The 25157-nt window shown below is 40.3% G+C and overlaps 1 protein-coding gene across 1 annotated transcript in view; it reads right to left on the bottom strand.

Annotated features, from left to right (window-relative positions):
- The window catches only part of tnr (tenascin R (restrictin, janusin)), a 219922-nt gene that overhangs the window by 7199 nt on the left and 187566 nt on the right, over positions 1 to 25157 (bottom strand). Inside the window, exons 25-29 of the mRNA XM_085389939.1 lie at positions 23908 to 24051; positions 12498 to 12628; positions 5705 to 5837; positions 3890 to 4041; positions 3597 to 3693 (exon numbers count right to left, since the gene is read on the bottom strand). Of these exons, the coding sequence (XP_085246065.1) occupies positions 3597 to 3693; positions 3890 to 4041; positions 5705 to 5837; positions 12498 to 12628; positions 23908 to 24051 (657 nt within the window). The remainder of the gene's footprint in view (positions 1 to 3596; positions 3694 to 3889; positions 4042 to 5704; positions 5838 to 12497; positions 12629 to 23907; positions 24052 to 25157) is intronic.

Below are 25157 nucleotides of genomic sequence, written 5' to 3'. Positions count from 1 at the left end.
TCGCTATCAGATTACAACAAGCACCCATTTGGAAAAAGAGCCTCCTTCCCTGCTTAACCTCCGACAGAAACACACATGCACTTTTTCTGAACCCTTGGAACATTTTGAGCAGCAAATAAATAAAATAAAATCCCCAAGCCTTCGCTGATAAGAAGTAGGAAGTCAAAATCGGGGGAGAGCAGGGAAACTAAATCTGCTGTAATATGTCAATGGAAAGTAGATAAAATCTATGTTACAACCCAAAGGCACTTAGGGTGACAGGGGAAAAGCTATTGTTATAATAAAACTGTGTTTAACACTCAGTCATCTCTAATATCCATAGCATATCACCGCATTATCAGCAATTAATCTGTCGCACATCGTTTTTCTTTTTTCTTCTTCCAACACTTTTATGGGATCAGACTGCTCTATTCCAAACTGAGGCAATTAAAAATGCATTGTGAAACACTATTGCGCTCTTCTCCTATTATACTACCAATATTACCATCTCATCAAATTTTATTACCACTACATTTCTCTCACAATGAAGTAGAAACAAGGAATAGGGGGATTAAAGAAAAATCGAGAGCAGGGGATAATGATCGCAAATCGCACACAGTCGCTGTGCGTTTCTCTCCATTATGACATCATCAAACTGGCATTGGATTCGGGATAAACCGGTTAAGGTCAGCGGGGGTGGGGAGAATAGATTGGCCTAGAGCTGCAATAAAAATGGCTGTTCTCAAGCTGTAACGGATAATAATGAAAGTTCAATTTCCATATTCTTTACTGCTGGCCCGTTAAGTGCTCCTTCTTTTCAGTTTGAGTGGATTTAGTATCAATGTTTATGGTTGGTATATTGCTATTCTGTGTGCAGAGGCAGTGATTAGTAGCTAAATGTTCCCTGCATTGGCTCTCCAGGGCTAAGACGGTGACCTAATCTCTTGAAAGAGGAGTGAAGGTCACCTACTCTGGAACTGCAGTGACCATCTGTAGGACGATAACCTTCACGTTTTTATGAGGATAGACTTCTTTACACAGTGAAAAGTGAAATGAGAGCGACTACAGCGCCAGAATGAGACGCAACAGAAACATAGCAATTAGCTTAATTGATATGAACACAGCTCCCTGTAACATTTAGGAGTGCAGGGATATTCCGATCAGTGATTTGGGACGAAGTAATGTCCATTTCTACTTGTTTATTTTGGCTAGCAACAGATGTCTATGTATAACACATAATATACTCCAAAAAATGCAACATTCGCTGTGTTGGGGCTTGATGAGGGCAGCGATTAAAACCAGCATTTCATTTCACAATCAGCTTTGCGAAGCAGTGTAATTCCTGTCATCAGAGACTTTGCTCGTTCAGGAGAAACAAGTTGACACTGGGCCTTATGTAGAGTTTGATTGATTTTTACATGCATTTTAGGCAGTAAAGACATTAAAAGACAATTAGTGTTATTGACCAGGGGGGCAACACTGCATATTGCAAGGAAACCCTGAGGATTAGTGTTCTGGTCTCAACATTTTGTGTTAAGACCTGTAAAGCTGAGGCTTCTGTGTGCTGTGCTGTCAGCATATCTGTCTTGCTTTATGGGGCCGCTCTTGACGCTCCACACCCTGAGGTTACATTAAGCTCCTTTTGTGCACCGAGGACAAAGTTACAGCGCAGCCAGAAGAAATAGGATGGAATGGGGGAAAGTGTATCCTGGGAGGCACCTAGAAAGTAAAGGAAGACCCTGGAGATGAAGGTACCGTTCTACGGGGCCTGCTCAGAATCGGCGAGAGGGCAAATTATAGCTGATTCAGCTGTAGTGGAAACAGGTCAGATGAAATGTAGTCACTGAGCCAGATACGCTCAGGCATCTTTAGACTGTATTGTACTGACATAGCCATTAAAAACAATCTTTCAGATCTGTGCCAGGAAGCTTTTATACGATGCCTTCAGGTGCCTCCATCAGAAAGAGAAAAAACATTCCTGTCACTTTATAGTTCACTATCCACACTCAATACTTAACAGTGTGCAAAGGAGAGGGATTTCTCTCTTTATTCTATGTGTGTGTGTGTGTGTGTGTGTGTGTGTGTGTGTGTGTGTGTGTGTGTGTGTGTGTGTGTGCAGTATCATCCTACAAAAATATTTAATATTTTTATCAAAAGCTCTTTGCTTCCGGGAGTAATTTCCTCTCTTCTTTGTTGAAATACAAAAACAGATAAATTATTAATTCATACCAGCAGACAGCAATCCAACTTTTCCTGTTGAGATAAAGAGCTACCTTTGAACGCGCTCTCTTGTGTGCATAACAGTAACAGGAACAGCTGACAATATTATTTAATTCGGCTCAACAACAACTCAAAATAAATCTTTAAAAATAGCCAGCGTGAAACCCCCACCCCAAACAAATCTGATATGCTCAACAAGAACTGTACACTCTTTTACTGGATTATATTATATTGTCAGCTCATGATGGGTTAGATTTAAAAAAAAAAAAAATCCCTTTATGCTTTTACCTATTACAGCGTGCTTAGTCACAAATGGATGCCGCAGCTATCTTGCATTATTATCCAAAATGTGTCATCAAAGTAGCAGGCTTCCTTCTGGCGATAATGCAATGCCGTAAAATTTCCCCGCCGTGTTATTTCTTTCTTTAATCAAAAAGTTCAAAAAAGCATTCCACTCAAGGTCCTGATTCACTTGATGAAATATTCATGTAATATTTTTCCTTTAATCATCTGCACCAAAACAATAACACAAAAACTGGCCCATGAAGAAACATGAGTCATTTGCACATTTTTTTAATGAATATAATTATTGTTTCATAATGAGATTTGGAGGGGGGGGGCTGGGTGAAAAGTATTCAGCCGTCCATCAAAGCAGTGAGGACGTTCTGTTGTTTTTGTCTTTGGATCAGAGTGACGCTAAAAAAACAATTACCAAGTCATTTCGGAGAGAAATGAGATTTCAGAGATTCCAGTAATGAATCGGATAGACTTTGTGAAGTCAAGTGCTAAAAGACGAGATGAGCGGCGTGACTCTCTGTCTTTGCACAACGTGAAAAATCTGACGAGAAGGGCTTTACAGCCTGCACAAAATATTGAAGACATCTTTCCTCTCCATAAAACAGATATATCAATTGAAACCAAGTGAAAGCTATGAACCTCTATTGATTGTACCTATTAAATCCACCTCAGTCATGGGGGACAGGGTGTAGACAGAGAGAGTGTTACAGCCTTCAGAAAACTGCAGCAGAAATTGAACAAAATGGGTGGCAGCTTGCAGCTCAATATTGCCCATAAAATGCAGCTGAAATATATTGGGCAGGGTGACAGGCTGAAATACGACGGTGGCAGACCTGACCTTACCTGTGAAATGTGCGATTCACCTACAAGTCAATCAGTGTCAGTTTTTTTTCCAAGAAAAACAAATAAATGCAGATAATCTCACCCCTGCCACCTTAACCTCACCGAGTGATGCAACATATGTTTCTAGCCAAGCCCGCAGACTTTCAGAAACTCAATATGTTTTTTTTCTCTGTCTTGCATTTGACAACTAAACATAATGAGTGAACCTTTGCTTTGGAACCACAGTTTATATAATCGTTATCTAGTGGGAGATTTACCAAGCCAGAACTCATCCTCCAGGTTTCCAAAGCCGACACGATAATCACTCCACTTCCTGGAAAAGTCCGTCAGGCCGTTCTGACGACGCTGGAATACCTGCAGAACAATAAGGTTTATTGAAACCGTTTGAACCACACGGCTCATAGGAATTTGTCTTGGCGTGTTCACATATAACAACACAAGACGCATCTAACAAAACTCTATGGAGGTTATAGATCAACCAATCAAAGTAGTACATCCTATACTCAGATTGGTACATAATTATACACTAGCTGTCTTTACACCCACTTACAATCCAGCCTCCTTCATCCGTGGTCATGTCACAGTACACCTGCACCCCCTGGCTGGGGTCTCTGTTGATGTAAATGGTGTAGATGCCGCTCAGAGTCTCTCCATTTAGCAGGTGTTGGGCGCAGTTCTGAGGTGTCGCAAATAGGCGACTCCCTGGAAAAAAAGGCGGAGGACCAGTGATGAGAAGTTAAAATTTGCTTGCTGTTCCCCATTTTGACTTAAAAATATTCAGCTTGTCAAAATGTTGCTCTATTACAGTATTTAGAAGCTTGTTACTTTAGATATTATATCAAAGGCATGCTTTTAAACATCATTTATTAAGTATTTTTTGCCTTAAGAAAATGAGCTCTCCCCTGACTCTAACTTCCTCTAACAACTTGTGGCCATCATTTGGTTGAATTTGTTGAAAAATTGCAAAGGATGTGTCATGCAATGTAATTTGCTCTGCAGGTCAACAGTCGTTCTCAGGACTTTGGAGGCAACACAGAGAATAACCAGAAACAATTGTTAGGCATTGAAGTAAAATCAGAATTTGTCACTTTTACAAGCCTGGCAGTTTGTGCCAATGCTGGAGTCATCTGTGTAGGTTTACAGTTATCCGGTTAAAGGTAGTCTTGAGAGTTTGAAAAGAAGCCAACAGGACTCCAGTTAGAGTCATTCACACCTAGCTCCTATGCTGGGTAGTTAACAATTTGCTGTGTGAGCATGGTACGTTCCATCTGAAGAACACTGACCAGGCCCGCTCTATGAACGTGCTATAGCTTGTTTTTAAGTGCAAAAAACCAACCAATGGCTGTATTGCTGTAATGCTGGCTCTACCTTACTGAGGAGCAAAACGTTCCTGTTTTTCTTTACTTTTTCAACTTTACTGTTGGAATGCTCTCAGGTTAGGAGTGACGTCACTCCCAGCTCTGGCATCTGACTTCAGAGGCAAACAGGAGACAGGATTAACATCATCTACAAAAGAATCCAGTCTTTCTAGTAAAGTGCTTCTGGTCAAAAGGGAATATGACCAAAGTCTAGGGAAATCTAGGGCATGATTATCAGGGCATTAAGTTCACTTACAAAGTATTTCTGTGTCTTATATTTTGAGGCCAGTAAATTTGCTGTCAGTTTCAATCTATTCAGAAACTGCTGATGCAGCAGGTTGCAATAACATGAACTTGGTGTTTTGAAATTGGATGTGACAAGAGAGCGGCTGGGTCTGACTGTGAGAGCACACACTCATTGGCTAACAACCTAGCATAGGCCTCAATTTTTTATTCAGTACAACCCAAAATGAGTACAACTTACTCATCAGGTGTTTACAGACGTTTAGTCAGAAAGCTGTTTTCTATAGCTCTGGGTGTATTTCTGTCACCACAGGTGTCGCCACCTGGTGGCCAATAAAAAGAACAGGCATTTCTAAGATGGCTTAACTTTTCAGACCATGGCGCGATGTCTATCCTTTTTGATTGCCAGTGATATGTTTGTATGCCACAGATGTTGTGATTTATTCCTGCTGCTTTATGATGCTTCCTGACGCATCAGACATGCTGTCACACAATAAAAATTAAAGCACATTATTCATACAGCCACCCTGCAGGTGCAGCCTAACAGTAATTTTCTCTCACTAAGCGATGGGGTAAGGATGGAAATTGTGCTTGACTTTGGGGAACCATTACTGTGCACGTCTGTTAGAGTAACTGTAATGCAAAATGCAGCGAAAAGTCTCAGGGGCCAAGAAAACTCTACACATTAGTATCGCTTTCCCAGCTTCAATTAAAGAATACAAATGCATTACGTGTGCGTGTGATTAAATGAGTGCATTCTGTACCTGTAGTAAAGGTGGTAGAGACTACAGCGCTGGTGTCTAGTCCCCTCGCAGCCTGGAGCTTGACGGTGTACTCTGTAGTCTCGGCCAGTCCCTCCAGTCGAATCCATGTGTCCTCTGCATCGAGAATCAGCTCCTAGTGCACACACAGGACCAAATTCACTCGCGTAACGCATACTGTGTGAGGGAGGCGATGTCCGATAAAGAAACTACATGATGTAAAAGTAATAATTTAATGTGCATTCAGTACAAACCTCAGGGTAAAAATAAAACTGTGAAATTAAATTCTGAGACCTTCAGATATTCGTTTTTAACACATGACAGCTGGACTTCAGGCCCAGTGGCCCATGGGGCGATCGTGGCTCAAAGAGTTGGCAGTTCGTCTTGTAACCGGAAGGTTGCTGAACCCGAACTCGAACCCCGGCTCGGACAGTCTCGGTCGTTGTGTCCTTGGGCAAGACACTTCACCTGCCGCCTACTGGTGATGGCCAGAGGGGCCGATGGCGCGATATGGCAGCCTCGCTTCTGTCAGTCTGCCCCAGGGCAGCTGTAGCTACAACCGTAGCTGCCTCCACCAGTGTATGAATGTGAGAGTGAATGAATCGTGGAATTGTAAAGCGCTTTGAGGGCCCCGAAAAGCGCTATATCAATGCAATCCATTGTATATTCTCATGCTAACAGAAACAAATGAGGAGTATAGCAAAGAAATTAAAACTGCACATTAGGTGAAACTTAAATATTGTACGAGTTACGGTAACACTTCCTTTGTTTTCACAGGTGAAAGTGCAAGAGAACATGCAAAAATTTAAAGAGCAGAGGAAGTGAGAAACAAGAGATGCTAAGGGCGGGGTGGGTGGGGGAAATGAAAGACTTTTATCAGACAGCTGCGCTGAGAAGCTGCAAAGCAATCAGGAAACAAGAATTTCTATTTTAAGGCGTGACACCACAGTGCAGTCGCTTCCTTTGTCTTTGTCTCGAGGAGCCAAGACGTTTGACCGATTTGTGAGCGTACTTTCTGTGACACCAGTTTCTTACATGTGGCATGAATCCAATGGCATGAGGTTTGACCGATGAATACAAACTTGTGCGTCTACGTGTGTGTGTGTGTGTGTGTGTGTGTGTGTGTGTGTGTGTGTGTGTGTGTGTGTGTGTGTGTGTGTGTGTGTGTGTGTGTGTGCGTGTGTGTTACAGTCTGGCCTGAGTACACATTAAATATAAACAAGAAAAAATGAAATATTCAGCCGGTTTGGCCGGGGAAAAAAAATCATACATTCTGAAGCAATGTGTCCATGTGAATTATGCAGGGAAGCAGCTGGTAAACGGTGTCTCTCAGTCTCAGAGGATCTGTCATTGTCCCGCTGGGTTTTCAGGGTCAAGATAAGATTTTTATTGCAAGTGAGCAGCCCCGTCTTATCAAGGCTAATATATACCTACGTGCGCTTGCTATCGATTGTGTACGTGTAGCCGAATGGTTGGATGTTGTCCTTGTGTAAGATCTTTATCATTCCAGGCATGACCATTACTGATACATGTATTTACAAACTGTTCTGTTCATCAGATAAGAAATTAATCTCAAAGCTACTTTGTGTAAATTATAAGAGCCCATTATCTCGCTAAGAGGAGAAGCTGATTGAACAGCTTTAAGGCTCACCACTATGTGGTTAGATTACTGCTGAGGTAAGACCGAAGCGAGAACGAGCCATACCCTAAAGCAGAGACTGAAAGAGAAAAATCTTAAAAGCACTTCAGTCTGTTGCTGTTGCTTTTATGGGTTGAATGACTCATGTGTTGTTCAATACCCTAAATTCATGATGCTATGAACAATCGTTGTTTACGCAGCTCATAGCAGTGAACAAAGAATGAATAAATAAATCATCACATCTGAATAAATGATAAAAGACAGGGTTCACACAGGTGCTGAAATACTTGAGAATGCTTGAATTTTAATGTGGTGTTTTCAAGGCTTTATAAGAGCTTGGATTTTGAATAAAGCAACTGAAACTGAAACAAAGCAACTGAAACTTCGCTGCCATATCTGCCTAAATAGATTGCTTTTTAGATAAAGTAAATAAGCCCGAGGGAGGATAATTGCTTTTGCCTTTTACAACAAACACAGACAACGCTCGAGGCTCACTTGCCACCTTAATCTTTTCGTGCGTGGCGTCAAATGTGATCTGCCGGTGTTTTTGGATGCGCGTCCTGTGATGCAACGTGAGCAGGAGATGACAACATGTCAGGATGTTGCTGTTTAACTTAGTGAGGGCTTAAAAATAACAACCGCAAATCGTGGTCGAAAAGAGGAGCAAATACTCAAAAGTCTGCAAAAAGAGCACGCAGCCTTTCACAGTAAGAGAGTTTGCGTTGTAAAAGATGAACCGCAAGTTTTTATTTATTTCTTTTTATTATTCAGTTTGCTAAATTATACATTTCTCGAATCTGTACCCCATCTGGCAATGTTAACACACAGACTCCTGAGGATGAAATGGACTGTGATGTTTAGCAGCAGAGAGTCAGTCTCCAGTGAAATTCCTAAAGCTTTTATTTTTTTTAGCTGTAAACTCTTCACACTTCACTCACTCAGCTCTGGACTAATCTGATCTTTCTCACATTGCTAACTCGGTCAAGTCTCTGAACTCTTTCCAGTCATTAACATCTGGAAAAACACCCAGGACATTGTTGCCTGATGTCTGAAGAAACAGATGTACATATATAGCTTTTGTGTGTGTATATTGATCTATATTGATTTTTCCTCATATCACGTGGCATTACACCAGCAGTTGTACTATAAAACCCCAGAGAGGTATACCTGAAATCATGCATCTCCACATTCCTCCACACAACCGCTCCCAAAGTATGGAAATGCAATTTTTCAGCTTATTTACATAAATATGCACATATATCATTTATACCAGCTGTGTGGGGCTGGAAAAGCTTAATTTTGCACATTGAAATGTGTCTGAAATCATCTTCAAAAGATTATAGAAACCCTCAGTTTGCCTATAAAATGAAAACAATTTCTAAATCTGTTAGCTTATTTTTTTCTATTACACAATTAAAATGCTACAAGGCATACTTTGTAAAAAAATAAATAAATGTCAAAGTGACTTAAATAGCTAAATAGCTTTCTTTTCCTCTCTGTCTCTGAAAGAGTGTATTTGGAGTTATAATGAAGCGTAAGAACAACCAAGATACAAAATGAGTGAAGTCACAGCTGGAAATTTTAAGCAGCTTATGTGTCAGTTTTTAAAGATAGGAACATTTCTCCATCTCTCCTCTAGAACAGTAAGAGGAGTGTTTAGCTTGTTCAGGTAGCAGCTTTTTGGTTTAGTGCTGACCATTGCTCACTTTTTGCAAAAGCATCGTCTGCAGCAGGTCATGCCATCTGTCGCTAATTAACATAAATACTTCAGCACCTTGATGGCACTTTATTATCATCATCATCATTATTATCATTATTATTATTATTATTATTATTATTAATAAAGAAAATTAAACTATGGCCACTATGGATTTTTGAGATCACTGCTGAAATGCCCTCTTTCCACTTGACTACCTTCCAAGCGCTTAGAGTGTGTGGCATATATATATGTGTAATCAACATTTAGGTAAGTAAATCTTAATTGCATATTTTTTTTAAATCCAGTAAGAAGTTCACTTTCTTTTTATCCACCAGGATGAGCTGACCATATGAAGCAAGATAGGCCAATGCTTTTTCTGTTGTTTACTCCAAATAGTTTACCTGCTATCTGAACGTCCCAGCAAAAATTGAGACTCATGCAGACAGCCAAAGTTTTTGTAATCTGTCCAAATGTCTAATTTCTGTGAGCTTACATGAACCATAGCGTCAGACTTGCGTTCTGAGCAGACAGGAGTGTCACCAGCTTCAGCTTTAACCCACCTCCCTTAAGGTTTAATGTGTTGAGTGTTCAGCGATGATCTTCTGCGGTTTCCCCCATTTCCAATTCCCAGTTTGAACTTTAGGGTCACCTCGGCTATGTTTACATGCCTTAAATCAGGGATATCAAATATAAGGCTTGGGGGCCAGAAGAAGCCACTGGACGGCTCTGGAAAATGTGAAGGAGTCATTTACTTTTAACTGTATTTTCATAAGTTTTACAGCTTTTCCTACTGATAACGATTCCTGTTATTAATAGAAAAGTAATTAAGTAATAGACAAACAATTACATGAGACAAAGTTCCTGTTTTTCCACTATGTCTTCAAATGTATATTTGTATGTATTTTTTACAGTGTGTTCACAGAAAAAAATAAGATTTTCTCTGAATTAACAAAACCTTTTTATTTTAATTATGGGACAGTCTGACACACCTTTTTCCTGTAATTTACACATTTATTATATAGTTTCACTGGTTCGGCCCACAGTGTAAAATGACATCCCAGCCTTAAATGCTTCCAATTCTGCCATGTGATTGGCTTATTATATGCATTATAAAGTGGCCGAACTTGTGTAGCTAATAAAGTGGCTGCTGGGTGTACCCAGAGAGAGCAAAAGTAAATAATATAACAGTATATATTTAACGTGTACTACTATATTATTTACTTACATTCGATTTAAATTCAGAAAATTCATGGAGTTATTAATGCACATGAAAGCAAAGTGTTAAAACTAGTACATGAAATGTTGATTCTGTGTTTGAAAACAAACCATTACTGTGGGAAAAAGGACAGAAACACAGAGAACAGGGTCAGCAGAGAGATTCTTGATCTAAGAAAGAGCTTTGCTTGTGTAAAATCTCATAAAAGAGCTCATCTCAAGAGTCAGACTGCATTCTTTGTGCATGAGTGACACCCGATGGACAACCGCACAGCAGTGCCACACTTGCAAGGTCAATTTGCGTGTGTGTGTGTGTGTGTGTGTCTGTGTTTGTCTGAGAGAGCAAGGCCTGTGGTAGGTCATCATTACAGTACATCAGTATGGATCTTTGTGCTTGTTTTGACCACATGGCTCTCGCTAATGTGCTTTATTACCGTTACTGAGCCACATCAAAACATTTAATCAAAATAAACAACGTCTCTACCGAGGCACATTATAATCATATCTCTATTTGACAGGCAATTTCACTGTGTGAGTGTGTCTGTCCCTGAATGCGTGACCGCTCCCCAACAAGGGGCTTTACCTGATTGAAAGATAAAATTAGAACTTTAAAGGGATTATCATGAAGTTGTGATTCTGCATTAATATTCTGTCCTGATCACTGCTTAACTCGGTGTATTAATTTCACTAAATTCGCACTTTCCAAAAAGAGGTTTCAACACATCTGACATGAATTATCATCTTTCCGATGCATTTGCTGTTGATTATACCTGAGCAATTAACATCCAATCATCCTCCATGGCATGTATATAACTCTTGAGGAGGATCATTCGGTTCTGCTGTTTGTTTATTTATTCATTTTTAATAACCTTACAAAAGAAACAGGGTTCATTGTTGGGGCAATGATGGCATGAGCTTTGGTCACAAATGCAGTTTAACTGGCTGATATTTCAATAGGAGCAGTGAATATAGTCACATCTTCGTCTATGACATCAGTAAATATTGTCAGAATTTGTTGTTGACAGTTTACAATCGATGACAGCGATGCTCGTGCATTTGTCATTATCGAGGACACGATACGAGACTGCGTCTGCAAGAACTGCCCGCTGACGAATACAACGAGAGGGAGATATTACCAGGCTGGATGCTTGACCCCTACGGGGAGGGGGTCCGATGGCTGTGCTGTGATCTGTTTGATGAGAGTCTCTGCTGGCTGCTCTTCTCTGTCTGTGTGCTATCTGTTTCACTGTGGGCGTGTAGCTGCAGGCTACAGAGGACATCTATCAAAATGTATGTGTATGCGTGCATATGATTTTAAGTGTGTGTGTTTAAGTGTATGTTCCAATTAATGAGGTGTAGCTTGCAACGCATGCACACCTACATGAAATGAACACCAGACTCACACCTATGTCTTGGAAAACTGCGGCTGTGTATTCCGTGGTTGGATGAGATCTCAGATTTGATTGAATCCAAGCGATGCCACTATTTACTCCACTAATTCTTTAAATTTCAAATAGCTCTTTGCTGTTAAGCCAGTGTTCAAAAATCTCTGTTATACAAGTTACATAAACATTTTATTGTAATATTTCATTTCATTTCGAAACAAAAAGGAGGAACCACAGGAAAAAAAGGTCAAAATATACCACATTAGTATAAACACTAAAATAGAAAGTGCGTGAGAGTGGGAGTGCTGGGTGGATGTCTTCAGCTTTATATGGTTTAAAAGATGATATTATTTAATGAGGGGAGAGAAAAAAATAAGGAAAATAGGAAAATGAAAAAAGAAAATAAGATAAATACATACAGGAAGATCTTTGTCCTGTGTGTGGATTCTGTGGATACTGGGAAAAATACTCCTTCACATGAAGCCTCTGGCTTTACTGTTACAAGTAGTTCTCTTGTTTTGTTTCCAGACTAAAACCTCTCCAAACAAACAACATTTTAGTCAAATCAACAACTTATCATTCAGTTACCAACTGAAGCTGCAGCAGGTTCATGGTTCGACGTGGGGTTTACTTTGGATCAGTAAGTGGACCAGCCCTTTCCATCCGATATCTGATGGAACCGAGACTGTGACAAGATCGGATAGACTCGCCTTTTAGACACTGCTCGTCGTTTCATTTAAATAGGTTGCAAATATCAGAATACAGGTTAATTATGCTATACAAAAAATAGGAACCAGCACTACCAGTGGAGCTCAGGTTTAGGGGGTCGAGTTGAGGCGAGCGGGTTATGCCACTTACTTTACGGCTGCCGTCGGGTGTCTTGTAGGTGAGCATGTAGTTGTCTATTTCTGCAATGGGCGGCTGCCATGAAATGAGAGCACTGCGGTGATTCACTTCACTGGCTGTCAGGTTCACGGGTGCATCCATGGCTATCAGAAACATAGAAAACACATTACTTTGACACTCGTGAAGAAGGTTTGCAAGACATTTAGGCAACGGTGAAAAGACTTCTACTGGTGCTGATACTGCACATAATAATGCTGTTCTTAACCCTATAATGCCCTTTGTATCATATTTTTGCTGTTTCCGAGACCTCTATCTCAGCAACATGATCAATACTTGCCATAATTTCAAAATGTTACGGACAAAACTCTTTTTTTTTTAAAATATAAAATTAACATTGTTGTTAACAAAAAGTTGCCAAAAACGCCCAATGTATTAAATGCGATACAAAAAATATATAATAAATACATAATACAAATATATTATACACAACATGATATAGCAGAAAAAATGTGGATTTTGTTATAAGGGTTAATAAACATCTCAGTTCCAAAAAAATCATAATTTTCTGGCTATTTTTTGACGGGTTGAGTCTTACAGAGTAAATACCCACTGAGATCATGATTTATTACTCAAGACTGTTATTAAAATGTTCACTACCTTTATATTTTATTGGTCCAGTAGTGATATGGTACACTGGTGTCGAGTGCATTGTCCAAGTACCACCCCTGCAGTTTGAGGAGCTTGAGCAAAGCTAGGAGATGCAGATGGGTACAAAAAATGACATCTCTGAAGCTCATCTCTTTGTTTGGATAAAACTACAGCCTCCGCTGCCTGCTCAGGTTTTCTCTTTATGGACAGAACAAGCAGTAGACGAAGAAAAGTGGCAGTGATCCAGCCTTCTAATAAAACCTCAGAAGCTCAGATGAAAGAGTCTCGAGTGTTAAGATATAAATTGCATTCATGCCAGTACTGCTGAAGGCCATCTTGAAAGGGTTTAATTATTTAGATTTTTCTGCCACTTAACCACAAGTGCAGCGCTGCTGATCTCCATGAAGAAGGATGAGGCTGCCATTACCACATATCTCTTAGTGTTAACAAAATGAAGAGATCATGCACAGTAATTTGTTTTAGTCCATACGTCAGTATTTCATATGTTATTTCGAAAAAAAAATGTTACTCAGACAGGAGTCAACGGCTCATTTTGAGCTGCAGAGTAATATGCCAAATATTTACTGTGCTGCACTGATGTATGAAGGGATGTGTCATCCGCTTAATTTGTGTGACTCATTTAGTCTTTTTTTTTTTTTTCAAAAGAATGAAAGTCTATGATACAGCTTTTTAGTACTTACACTACGAGACCATAAAAGTTTTCTGTATATATACTCTAAGCATTTAAAAGATGCCAGTTTTATTATAAAGGCCCCTATTGTGCTCTTCAGTCAGATTCTGTTGCTTTTGTAATTGTGAATTTGTATATCTATGGTGCGAGATGACATCATTGATTTATTTATCTTGGACAAAAAGGCTCATAGTGAACACACCATCCCCGACATCCAGCTTTTCAAATGTTCTTTTCACATTCATTACATATAACACACAAAATCTCTCTGTCTGTCCATCTGTGAACTCTGACACAGTCAGGAGACGAGCAGGCAAACTTGAGCCACAGCTACACCTTTTCCACATCACATATTATCATTGTAAATGACCATTAGCTTGCTTCAAAGCAACTTTTACAGATGGAAGCAGTGAGTCTGATAAATGCACAACTTGATGGCAAAATGTTCTAGGTGTGCTCTTTCTTTAGTGGTTGTTAAATTCTGTTGTATGTTTTATATCTGCCTACGGAGAATCGATGTGAATCACAGAATGACACAGTCCTGAGCTGCCTACAGACTGCAAACGATAGCAGAACTCTAATTTCCTTTTTACCTTTCATAGCATCTGTGATATTGAACCCTTGGTACGACGACCAACGTATGTGTTATTCATTTGTTTTATGTAAATGTTGCAAAGATCTAAAAAATACTGCAACATAGTGTTTGATGTAATTTCTAAACTGATCACCTGCCAATGGGCTAAAATGAGCCATTTTTTATGGCTTATGCACCTACAGCATCATATAAACATCCTTATAAGGTCTCATTTATGGCCACAAAACCTGAATTATACGTTGTATATTTCCGAAAGCACCTAACAATGGACTAAAACCACAGACTAAACAATACTGTAGCATCGACATGTCCAAGTGAGTCCAGTGTGTCCACCTTAATGCTTTATGACCAGTGATGATTTTGGCATCTTACAACTAAATTTATAGCCATAAGCTAATAGAATAAACAAAAAAATTCAAAGCACACCTCACCATCTCTACCTTCTAAGAAATTAACAACAGAAAAGAAAAGAGGAGGTACTTGTACACTTTAAATGTACTCCAGGAGGTGTGTACTCTAAAATCTCCACATCAGCACTCCTGATTCCCTTTAGGGCCGGCTAAAAAGAGCAGCAAGATATTTTTCCATGTTTAGTCGCTGCATATCACTATGGAAGCCCGTTTCCGCCACTAAAAAAAAAAAAACGCTAGTATCCATAACTCGAAATTTCGAGATAATAACTCGAAATTTCGAGAAAATAACTCGAAATTTCGAGTTACTTTTCTCAAAATTTCGAGTTAGCTCTGTCAATCAAAAATATACGTGAATGAGGTCGCTTTCTTGTTACCCGGAAGCATATGGCGCAGGACCGCGCACTCAAAAACGGATCCCAACAAATTAAAGTATGTTTGCTGATAGTAACACCATGTGATTCAGCTAATAACACATCATTTGTGAAGCCAGGCTGAAAACACTCAGCAATCTGTGCATTCACGACTGGATGTAATACCGGTAGCTTAGCTGTAGCATTTGTAGCTGAGGGCTTCAGCTTCCGGGTAACATGGAAATGACGTCATTCACGTAGATTACTGATTGGCAGCGCTAACTCGAAATTTCGAGTTGCTTTTCTCAAAATTTTGAGTTAATATGTCGAAATTTCGAGATAATAACTCGAAATTTCGAGATAATAACTTGAAATTTCGAGAAAATAACTCGAAATTTCAAGAAAATAACTCAAAATTTTGAGTTATGGATCCTTTTTTTTTTTTTTTTTAGTGGCGGAAACGGGCTTCCATATATCACAGCCTCAAAAAGCATTCAAACCCTTGATCAGCAAGCCCACCCAAGTTTTACCGCACATTACATTGCATCATCCAAGAATATTCTGGGTCCCTGCACGGTTTTAAACAAGGCCTGATTACAGTGCCTTTGTTGCTACTTTAACCACATCACAAGAAGACTCACCTCAGTTTCCAAACCTTACATCACCCTTTTTAAGCCAATATCTGATCTTCTGACATGTCGCGGAAGCACCGACATGCTCCAGCCTTATTTTAGTGCATAATATAAAATAGATGACCCTCTATTTGGAAAATCGGTTTCTTGGAGTTACATCATGACTCTGGGGCACATCGTCAGACACTCACGCAACAGCGCTCAGTGTTAGGGAGGACTGAAACAAATGAAGTGCTGAGCTTTGTGCGCTCAGCAGTCCAATGTCACCTCTGTGAATAAGAAATAAAGATATCCTCTACATGGCCGTCTCTTCTTCCGATTCCCTCTGTCTGATTTCCTTGCTTTTGATAGCCGCCCCCCCACCCCCCCCACCCCTTTTTTTTCTCTTCTATTCGTCCTCTGTAGGGAAATTAACATGAGTTTTTAGGACTCCAAGGATTAGAAGAGCTGGGGAGTTAACTCTGAGCTCAACATCAAGCCCCAAAACTGAACTCAGACTTCATAAAACTTTGCAAATACAAAGAAAATCCTCAGCACCAGCTTCCCCGCACACTTGTCAGTTAAATCCTTTTGTGTGTACACATGTGGAAAGATCAATGACAGCTCGGTAATTAACTGCGTGTACCTGAGCTGATAACCTCCTGAGAGATGCAGGGTGCCTTCTCTCACAGAAGGTGATAGGCAGACTCACGCTGACGGGGGGATGTTTTAGGGTGAGAGGAGTGAGTCGTCCGCTTTAAGACAGAAGAGGCACTTTGCAGAAGTCCAGGGTGACGTGGCAACCTCCTCTCATTGCATTAAGTTTATTGACCTCATCTGCATCTTATGTCTGCTTTTCCTCCTTGTCCCTTTGTCTGTTTTCTCCCACGTCCACATCAACCCAGGGCCTTCCACTTTCCTTATCTCCATTAGCGCTTATGTTTCACTCTTCTTCTCGTTTTCCCATCCTTTGCCCACCTCCTCTTGTCCTCCTTATCTGACAGGCTGTCACTCTCTTTCAGCGTGCTGCAGAAACAATGGAGTTTATCTATTCTTCTTTTCATTCCCCCGTTCTGATGAACACTGCGGCTGGATTATAGCTGCGTAGGGGACAGGTGAGAGTGGAGCTTCTGATTCATAGAAATATAACAACCATCATTTAGCTCGTCTTTATTCTCCCCTTTCTCTTCCGTCTCCAGCTAAATCTGTCCCCTTGTCTCTCTCTCTTTCAGGCTCTCCCTCCAATTAAACCTTTGCATGGAGTGCGGCCGAGCAGGTGTTTCACAGTTCCTGGCAGCTCTGGCGCTCTATCTTTGGATGACGAGGTTTGAACAATGGGATTGGGATGAATAGGTTTGGCTACATCTAATGACTCATTAACACACGTTGTAAACAATTCCAGAGGAGGAAAAAAAATAAGCACACACAGAGCGGCAGATGGGAAGGGCAGCATGGGCACCAGCAATTTGTTGCAATGAGACAAGAGGGAGGAAGTGACTCTTCTTTTTTTGAGTGGATATCACATCCCTGTGCCAGTTTACGAGTGAGTGATGGTGTCTGGATGATGTATAGGCCATCCATTTGTGTTTATGAAGTCAAATGTAAGCAAATGCTACTTGGATAAAACTCACAGATGGAGCGATGATGGCCAAGACAACACTGTGTTATTATCTTTTAAAGTCCAACTGTCTACTCCGGTATACATACGTGCCCGGTCAGTCACTTTTTTCTCCGTTTCCTTTTGGAGAACAAAAACATTTGGAAATAAAATAAATGTGTATGTCATATCTTTTGTTTTCACAATTGCTCACACCGCGGTTTTGCCTTCGTATGCAAATCAGTCACACTGAGCTAGACAGCAACCTGCTGCACAACACAAGGACTAAACACCTTGAATAACTAATGTTAGCTTTTCTGCTCAAGTCTTTTTCTTATCTAACTATTAAACAAGAACACACGTGTGGCTTCTTTAAGGATATAAACTGAAACAAACATCTTATGGCAAAAGGTGCTCCATTAAAGTCAGTTTGTAGGATGTATTGCCAATTAGCTGGTCAGTTGGTGGAACTTGAGAAGTAAACAAACTTGCAAAATTCACTAGATGTGAGTATTTTGTGTCCTACGGTGGAGCAAAGACACTCGGAAAGTCTGCAGGCTGCTGTCAATCAAACACATCCATTCCCTATAACCAGCTGAGATGAAAAGCAGCATTTCTGTCTGTTAACAAATCATTTATGATGCACGGACAATATTTAAACGACAAAAAAAGGATGTCTTGACGGCTTTAGTGCATATTATTTGATATTATACTAAAAACACAATATACAATATATACGATGTTCTATTTTCCCATAAAACATTTAACAGTGCAGGCTTTTGAGGAAGCAAGACGATAAAACTGTCCAAAATGCATCATTTGCCTGAAGAATAAAGATTACGGTTGTGTAATAGCGGCACTCGGTGAAGAACTACAGTATAAACCAGAGCTGCCTGCAGCAAGGATTGCTGCTGCTTGAGAAACGTGCCAAGCTCTTCTCAGCTAGCAGGTTCAGACACATCTGAGAGAAAAGTCCCGGTGCTGCAACCTACAGGCTTATGCGGCCACCTTCAGCAAAATCCCTTATTTTCTAGCCTTTTAGCTTAAATATCTGCCTGTGGGGAGCCAAAACTGCCTCTTCTGACAACAAAAAACTTTCATCTGTGGTTAACAGGCTTGGGGAATCCAAAAAGTACTGTGCCACCACCCGAAAATAAATAAATAAATGATTAAATAAATATTAACTGTGGATGAGCCTCATCTCTTTTTCCACACTTCTGTCTGTGCTGTGCTCAGCAGGCATAGAAGAAAAGTGAAAACCTGACATCTAGAACTTTTACTGACCTTTTGGACATGTATATGTGTTTGTATCAGGTAGACAGGAACTGCAGCTTCTATTTGAACCTTTATGGATTCATTCTTAGTTTAAAAGAATTTGTTAACTTATTTAATTCCACGCTAATCAATATATCTATGAGTGCAACGTGAGAGTACCTTTACAAATTTAACAGTATGATCTTTCTGTGTAAAACATTTTAGTCAGCAGTATTTGTGCTCTAGACAAAACCTACTCACAGGCTTACTGCATAAAAAATACACAGAGCAGTAATTCTCAACCCTGTGATCAAGTAGACAGACACAAGAACAAAGTATTCAAAACAAAAGAAAAAAGCAGAAAAAAAAGATAGCGGGAGTAGGCAGGGTGGCACAGCAATAGATCCAAAGCCGGAGTAGCTGACCAAAACAATCAAAGGTCTCATGTTTTCTCCCAGCTCATTCGCAACTTGACATTTTCGGCTGGAGTGCAACAGCGTGAGAATGCAAGCTGTGAGAGAGGAACAGAACCGCGCTTTAAGGTTTCAATTAGGAAGCTTAATTAACAACACTGGAAGAGCTCTTTGAAGCTGAGGTTGACTGAGGCTCCCCCTGCTGAGACATGTCATCATCAGTCCTGGAAGGCAGAAGACTTAATTGTTGTGCGTTTGAGAGCTCACAGGGCCACACAGCACACAGCTGTGTGAATAGAGCCTACTGTATACAGTACGTGTGCACTGTGAGGCCGACACTGTCAAAAACTCAAATTGATTTTAGTCCCTTTGTGAATTCGGGCAAAACTCAAGAGAAAAAGCAGTGGATATATAAGTGGACAGAACAGAAGTACAGTAGAAAAGAGAAGGAAGAAACTTATTTTCTCATCTACAAATTTAACAGAATTCAGCTTTGATAATTTCTGTGGCTTTATGCTCTTTTAATGTAGGGCAGAATAGATCAAATACATTTCTGAATGAATACACCGAGTCCTCTGCAAATGCCTTTTCCTCTTTTCTGTCTTCCCCACCTGAGAATATTTCCTCCAGATTGGCACAGCGAGAATACATTTAGTCTGTTCCACTCAGAGAAGGACACCAACAAAAGGGAAGCACCCGACCGTTTTCTTAATCCAATAAGACAGGACATTCAAAACAAAACAAAATCCTTGTCCTCTTCGCTCACTCCGTGGCGTTGCCTGGATCACAGCAATTTCCCAGCTTCTATTATATGAGGGATTCTAACCGGGGCAGGAGCGCGCGTTTCCATCCTTCTTGTTTTGTTTTCTCGAGAAGCAGAGGTACGTGATGCACAAGCAGAGCTACTGTTTCAAAATTAGAAGCACCTTAAACTGCCAAGAACATTTGTTTATGTATGAGTTACTATATGCATATGCCGCATTGACATGGATGCAGGCACACCTAATTTTCCTGAGCCCACATACATGTTTTGAAGTGTCTGGAGCCTTGCTCTCATACATTGTCAGAGCTTGTTTCCATTTCCAGTAGTTCGTATCTGCTGCAGTGCAGGACAGGCATCTCTGGTGCTCATATCCCATAGGGGATGTGAACTCCTCTGCTGACTATTTTTTTTATTTTTTTTCCCCTGGAAGAAAAATCTAAGTTTACAGAGCTGCAACTCAGCTAAACTAGAACAATTCCTTCACCCCTAACTTTCCTTTCAGTGGAGCAGGCGACAAACGTGAATTTACTGTGGGGGACAGGTGGAGGTGGAGCAGGGATGAGTTTAATCCTCATCACATAACGACTGTTTCACCACATCTACCGTCAGGCAGAATACAGACTCTCTGCAGCAGGTTTGAAAAAGAATCAAAGCTATTTAAATCAGTATCAGAATACATTATTAATCCCTGAGGAAATTATGTAATAAAGGTGTACATACACCTGACTGGCACTGTGAAACAATCCATCACAATATTAAGTATGCCTGAAATTCTTGCTGTTAGTCTTTTTGTTCCAAACTTTGATGCATGCATGCAAAAAACTTGTCATGAAAGATGGTAAAGGTAGCCCTTTACAAGAGTGGTACAAAGTGGGTAATACCATTGTAACAAATAGGTAGCTTCATGGTGACATCAGCATAAGTAAGTCAATAACTTTGGTTATTTGTCAGGATTTAGTGCGCAGAATATGAATAAGGCAAGAAAAACACACTGCAGTAAATACTGAATTATTTAAACATTACCGCTACTTATTGTTAAATCATATTTCTTAAGTTGGAGCAGATTTGTGTTTGCAATAAATGGGGGTGGGTGGGTGGGATATCAAAGCAGCAGATGGTGCAGATAAAGTTTAATGTTATAATCCTGATACAAAGGAGCAGATTTTAGGGTAAACATATCATGAGGGCTGTAAAAAGACAGAATTCCCTCTTTTCAATATTGTTTTTGTGTTGGTGGTTCACCCATCAGAGCTTCTGCAGCTAGTGTGACTTTGATATGCAGGTGAGTTTGCCAGCCAGCATTGCCTTCATCCAACAGCAGTGATCTTGGAGCCCTAAAAGGCAAGAATGCAGTGAGCTGTATAAACAACACTGATGACTTCTTACACCTGTCAGCTGGTAGTTTCTCCCACTCTTACTTTCCACTGTGTTCGAGCTCTTAAATGTCTACAGAATTCCTTTCTTCATTGGCAGATTTCATGTCTCTGGTTTTAGTGCCATTAACATCAGGACTGGACAAGTTCAAAACAGTCCAGTTTTTATTGTTGTTTTTCTTTTAGATAGTAAGCAATTGTTTTACATCTTAAGTTCATCAAGCAAAAGGCTCTGCTTGGTTTCAGTTAAAAGGTTAAAGCCACCTTTCTAATATTATGGTGCTAATGTTACACCCTTGAGCCACCAAAACAGCCATCACACTGACACGGGAGGACTGGGTCCTCGAGTGTCTGGCATCAGGCAGCAGTGAATTCTTTGGGTGCTGTGGGGTTCGAGGGTGGAGCCTCTGCTGACCAGAGCAATAGGGAGGTTCAATTCAAAGCTTTGGGTTCTTTCTCTTCTTCTTGTTGATGGTCCTCGCTATCCAACAGTGACAGTTCTTGTCCACAAAAGGCAATGCTCAACAGACTTTCTGAGAGGGCACCTTTGTTCCATGTGTGCACCGCACAGTGCATGGCAGGATCTATAGTCCAAGGATACTTCAACTGAACAGGCACCTGGCATTACCTCGTCAACAGCACAATCAACTTTTGCTCCTGAGGTGAGGGAAGAAATCTAAACTCTGCTGGAGAAAAGGTTCCAATAGTTCCCACTCCAAAGACCCACAGCTACTATTTATTGTTTTGAAAGAGCCCTCTGAGCCATGAGATAACCATGCTAAATAAGTACTTTCAGTTCAGAATGCTAACTGCATGTCAGGGGGTTGGAGTCACCGTGCACAAGGAGCTGGTTAGATTTGAAAGAACCTTATTTTCATTGCAAGTCCTAATTTCATCGAAGCAGTCCTTTTGTGTACTGGATAACGGCATAAAAATATTGTGCTCTCTCATTCGGAGTCTTGCTTGTGGCTCAAGGCATCGTTGGCACCCATCATGACAGAGGGCTTCTGGCCCCTGAACTACCTCTATGAGCTATTGATTTGGGAGAATTGGCTCATCCAGCCAGCACTCACGCAGTCCTGCTGATAATAGATTTACAATCGCTGAGGTTCAAACCAAGAGAAATACCATCTTCCTCCCAGTTAGAAAGTTTCTTTCCAGAGTTGAAGTTGGACTCTGTAATTAATAATGCATGGTTATCCCAGTGTGGTCAGGCAGTCCACACTACCTGACCACACTGCTTCTTTTGGAGAGACAAAGTTCCTTTCAACATGAACATGCAGGGCAGGGCTGTGCAAAAACAAATATGTGAATTTTGTTTGGCAGGACGAGGAAAGGTAGTATATCACTCCGTTAGAGCTGAGGCATTTTTACAGCCTCAATCCCACTGCAATTTTTATTTCTGCACCACGATGTAGACCGTGACAATACCCCCATATTCACATATATTCAGTGTTAGGATAAACTGCCCTTTGCCCCACTCTCTCTTTCTCTCTGTCAGCCTATTTAAATATGGTGCTATAAGCTGCTATCCCTAAAGGCGCCTCATAAACTGAGAGTTCTAAACCACTGAATGGATTTCAGCTCCTTCCAGAGAAGGAATGCGGTGCACGGAGAACAGATACAGAAACGATTTGGCCACTGTGGATGTGTTCACCTCCTTTACTCACACAAGTTGTTGCTACAGCTGCTGATTTAGGGCCAAGTCATCCTAATCTATCTGCCTGGGTATCACTGGTTGCAACTGAAAGGGGGCTGGGTGTTATGCATATAACCAATGAGGGAAGGAAACTAGATATAACACAGGTCAGCTCCTTACTGCCTAAAGAGCCTGTGAAGTGCAGTGTAGATTGAGGAGATGAGACTGTGCAGCATCTTTAATACCCCTTAGGGAGGGCGAAGCCTCTTGTGTCAGCAACACTCTCATTGGCCTTGACAGGCACGTTGAAGTTAATTTTTCAGGTCTCGCAAGGATCCAATGCACATACTGATGTGGTATACCTTGTCTCTATCCCTCAGGGAACATTCGTTATGCAGTTGTCGTTTTTTTCTTATTATACATATATATATATATATTTTTTTTACTTGATATTGATTGTCATATTTTCCTATAGTTTCATACAGCAGGTGCCAATAATAGTAATCACATTACTGTGTAACTATATTAATGCAGACAGAAATTAAACCAACTGACACTGTATTCTTTATCCTTTATGGGTTCGACATAACATAACTGCTTCTTGTATCATTAAGGCGTCAGTCTGTGACAGGCCTGAATTATATAAGACCCACCTTCTTGCCATCTAGTTACCAATTAATAGGAAAAACAGTGGCATGAGTATTTTGTTTTTGCCATTTTGCACACTTATTAAATTGATATGCACTAGCAGTTTTCTCTGTTAATTATAATTAATTATATATATTTTTTGTAAGAAATAGCACAGCTGATTATTTTGAATTCTATTAATCCCCTTTGAGGGGTGAATGATCCATTGCAACTTTTCAAGGGTAGTGCAGCAGCTGCCCTTGGTCATTAAAAAAGTATCAGAAAAATTAACAATTAACATAACGATAGTTTTTGCTATAAATAAAACTGTATGTGCCCAGGACACCTGCACAGACCCAGTAGGCTAAACTCAGGCCTGCAAGAAGACGGCAGTGCTAGCTGCTGAGTCAGCTGCCCACTGTACTAGCCGAATCAAACGGATACATACGGGTTTGGAGGTTGGTGATGACGGTGCCACTTGTAAGTGGTCCTTTGGTGGCGTAGAGGGCTACAGAGTAGGTGGTGCTTGGCTTGAGGTTGGACAGCTGCAGTTCCTGCTTGTTGCCTTCCACGAGGAAAGTATCAGCCGTTACTAGAAAATGAAAAACAGAACACAGAAAACACATGAATGTTTACTACATTTAAACCATCCTAAAAAGATTGCAGTGTGTATCTCTGAAAATGTTTCCCAACACAGGAAACATCAAAGTTTATAACTCCGCCTTGTGACACCTGGACTATTTTCTCTTCTACATTGTACATAGTAATATGTTAACTTGGAAATATTTAATTTTAATTTTTATTGCACTTTATATTTTTCTGTTCCTAACTGTGTGGCTCCATGGTGCAGTGATTTACACATTACACATTCAGTATTAAGAGAGCTCTTATTTACTTTAATATTATGAAACCATGTAAGACACTGTGCTCAGGCTAAGAAAGATAATAATACAAAAACAATGCCACATTCAGAGGCTCACTGGCAGTATTTGTGGTTGTGGAGTGTTAAATTAAGGTGGCAATGATGGAAGGTCATCTACACGATGTTCTGAAGCATCTTATAGATGCAGTTCTGGATATTTTGAACCTTTTTCAGTTTCTCGTTCATCCTTTTATATACAGAAACATCACAAGAGCACTGATGCATTTTAATTAATCTAAAACATTACAGTAGACAGGTATATATTATTCGTAGTCCATGTGATACCATTAATCTCTGATACCACGATGGCTTGGATTTTATTTTATGTAGGTGTTTCCATCAATAAAAACTATTTTGTCATGCAGGACAATGCACAATGAAATATTTAACTATTGACCCTGGTTTAGTACATTAACACTCAAGGGAATTTGTCCACAACTTACATTGCACTTCTCTAAACCTTGGCTGGGGCTGGTTTCCAAATATGTGTCCAGCATATAGATGCTGTCTCCGTATCTGTGATGATCTGGCTGCAATCCAGTCAGTCAGAGTGTAATTTACACTCAGACTCTGACAGCTGAGTAATACAAATTTCTCTGGATAACTCCAGGCGTGGCATACTGCGTGGGGTCATGTGCAAATGAGAAAGATGCTTCCCATTACATTTTCCCCAGCCAGTTTATAAAAATAACAACAGCATGAGATAACACTGGTTGAGTGTTGTATTGACCTATTAGTAAAACAATATCCAATTTCTTGGAAACCTTTTATACCTA

The sequence above is a fragment of the Rhamphochromis longiceps genome, linkage group LG18 (genome assembly GCF_057381845.1).
Source record: "Rhamphochromis longiceps isolate RC_006_pf linkage group LG18, R_longiceps_female_GT1.1, whole genome shotgun sequence".
Lineage (NCBI taxonomy): Eukaryota > Metazoa > Chordata > Actinopteri > Cichliformes > Cichlidae > Rhamphochromis > Rhamphochromis longiceps.
The sequence above is the reverse complement of the archived record's forward strand: the minus strand, read 5'-3'. Positions and strand labels throughout refer to the sequence as shown.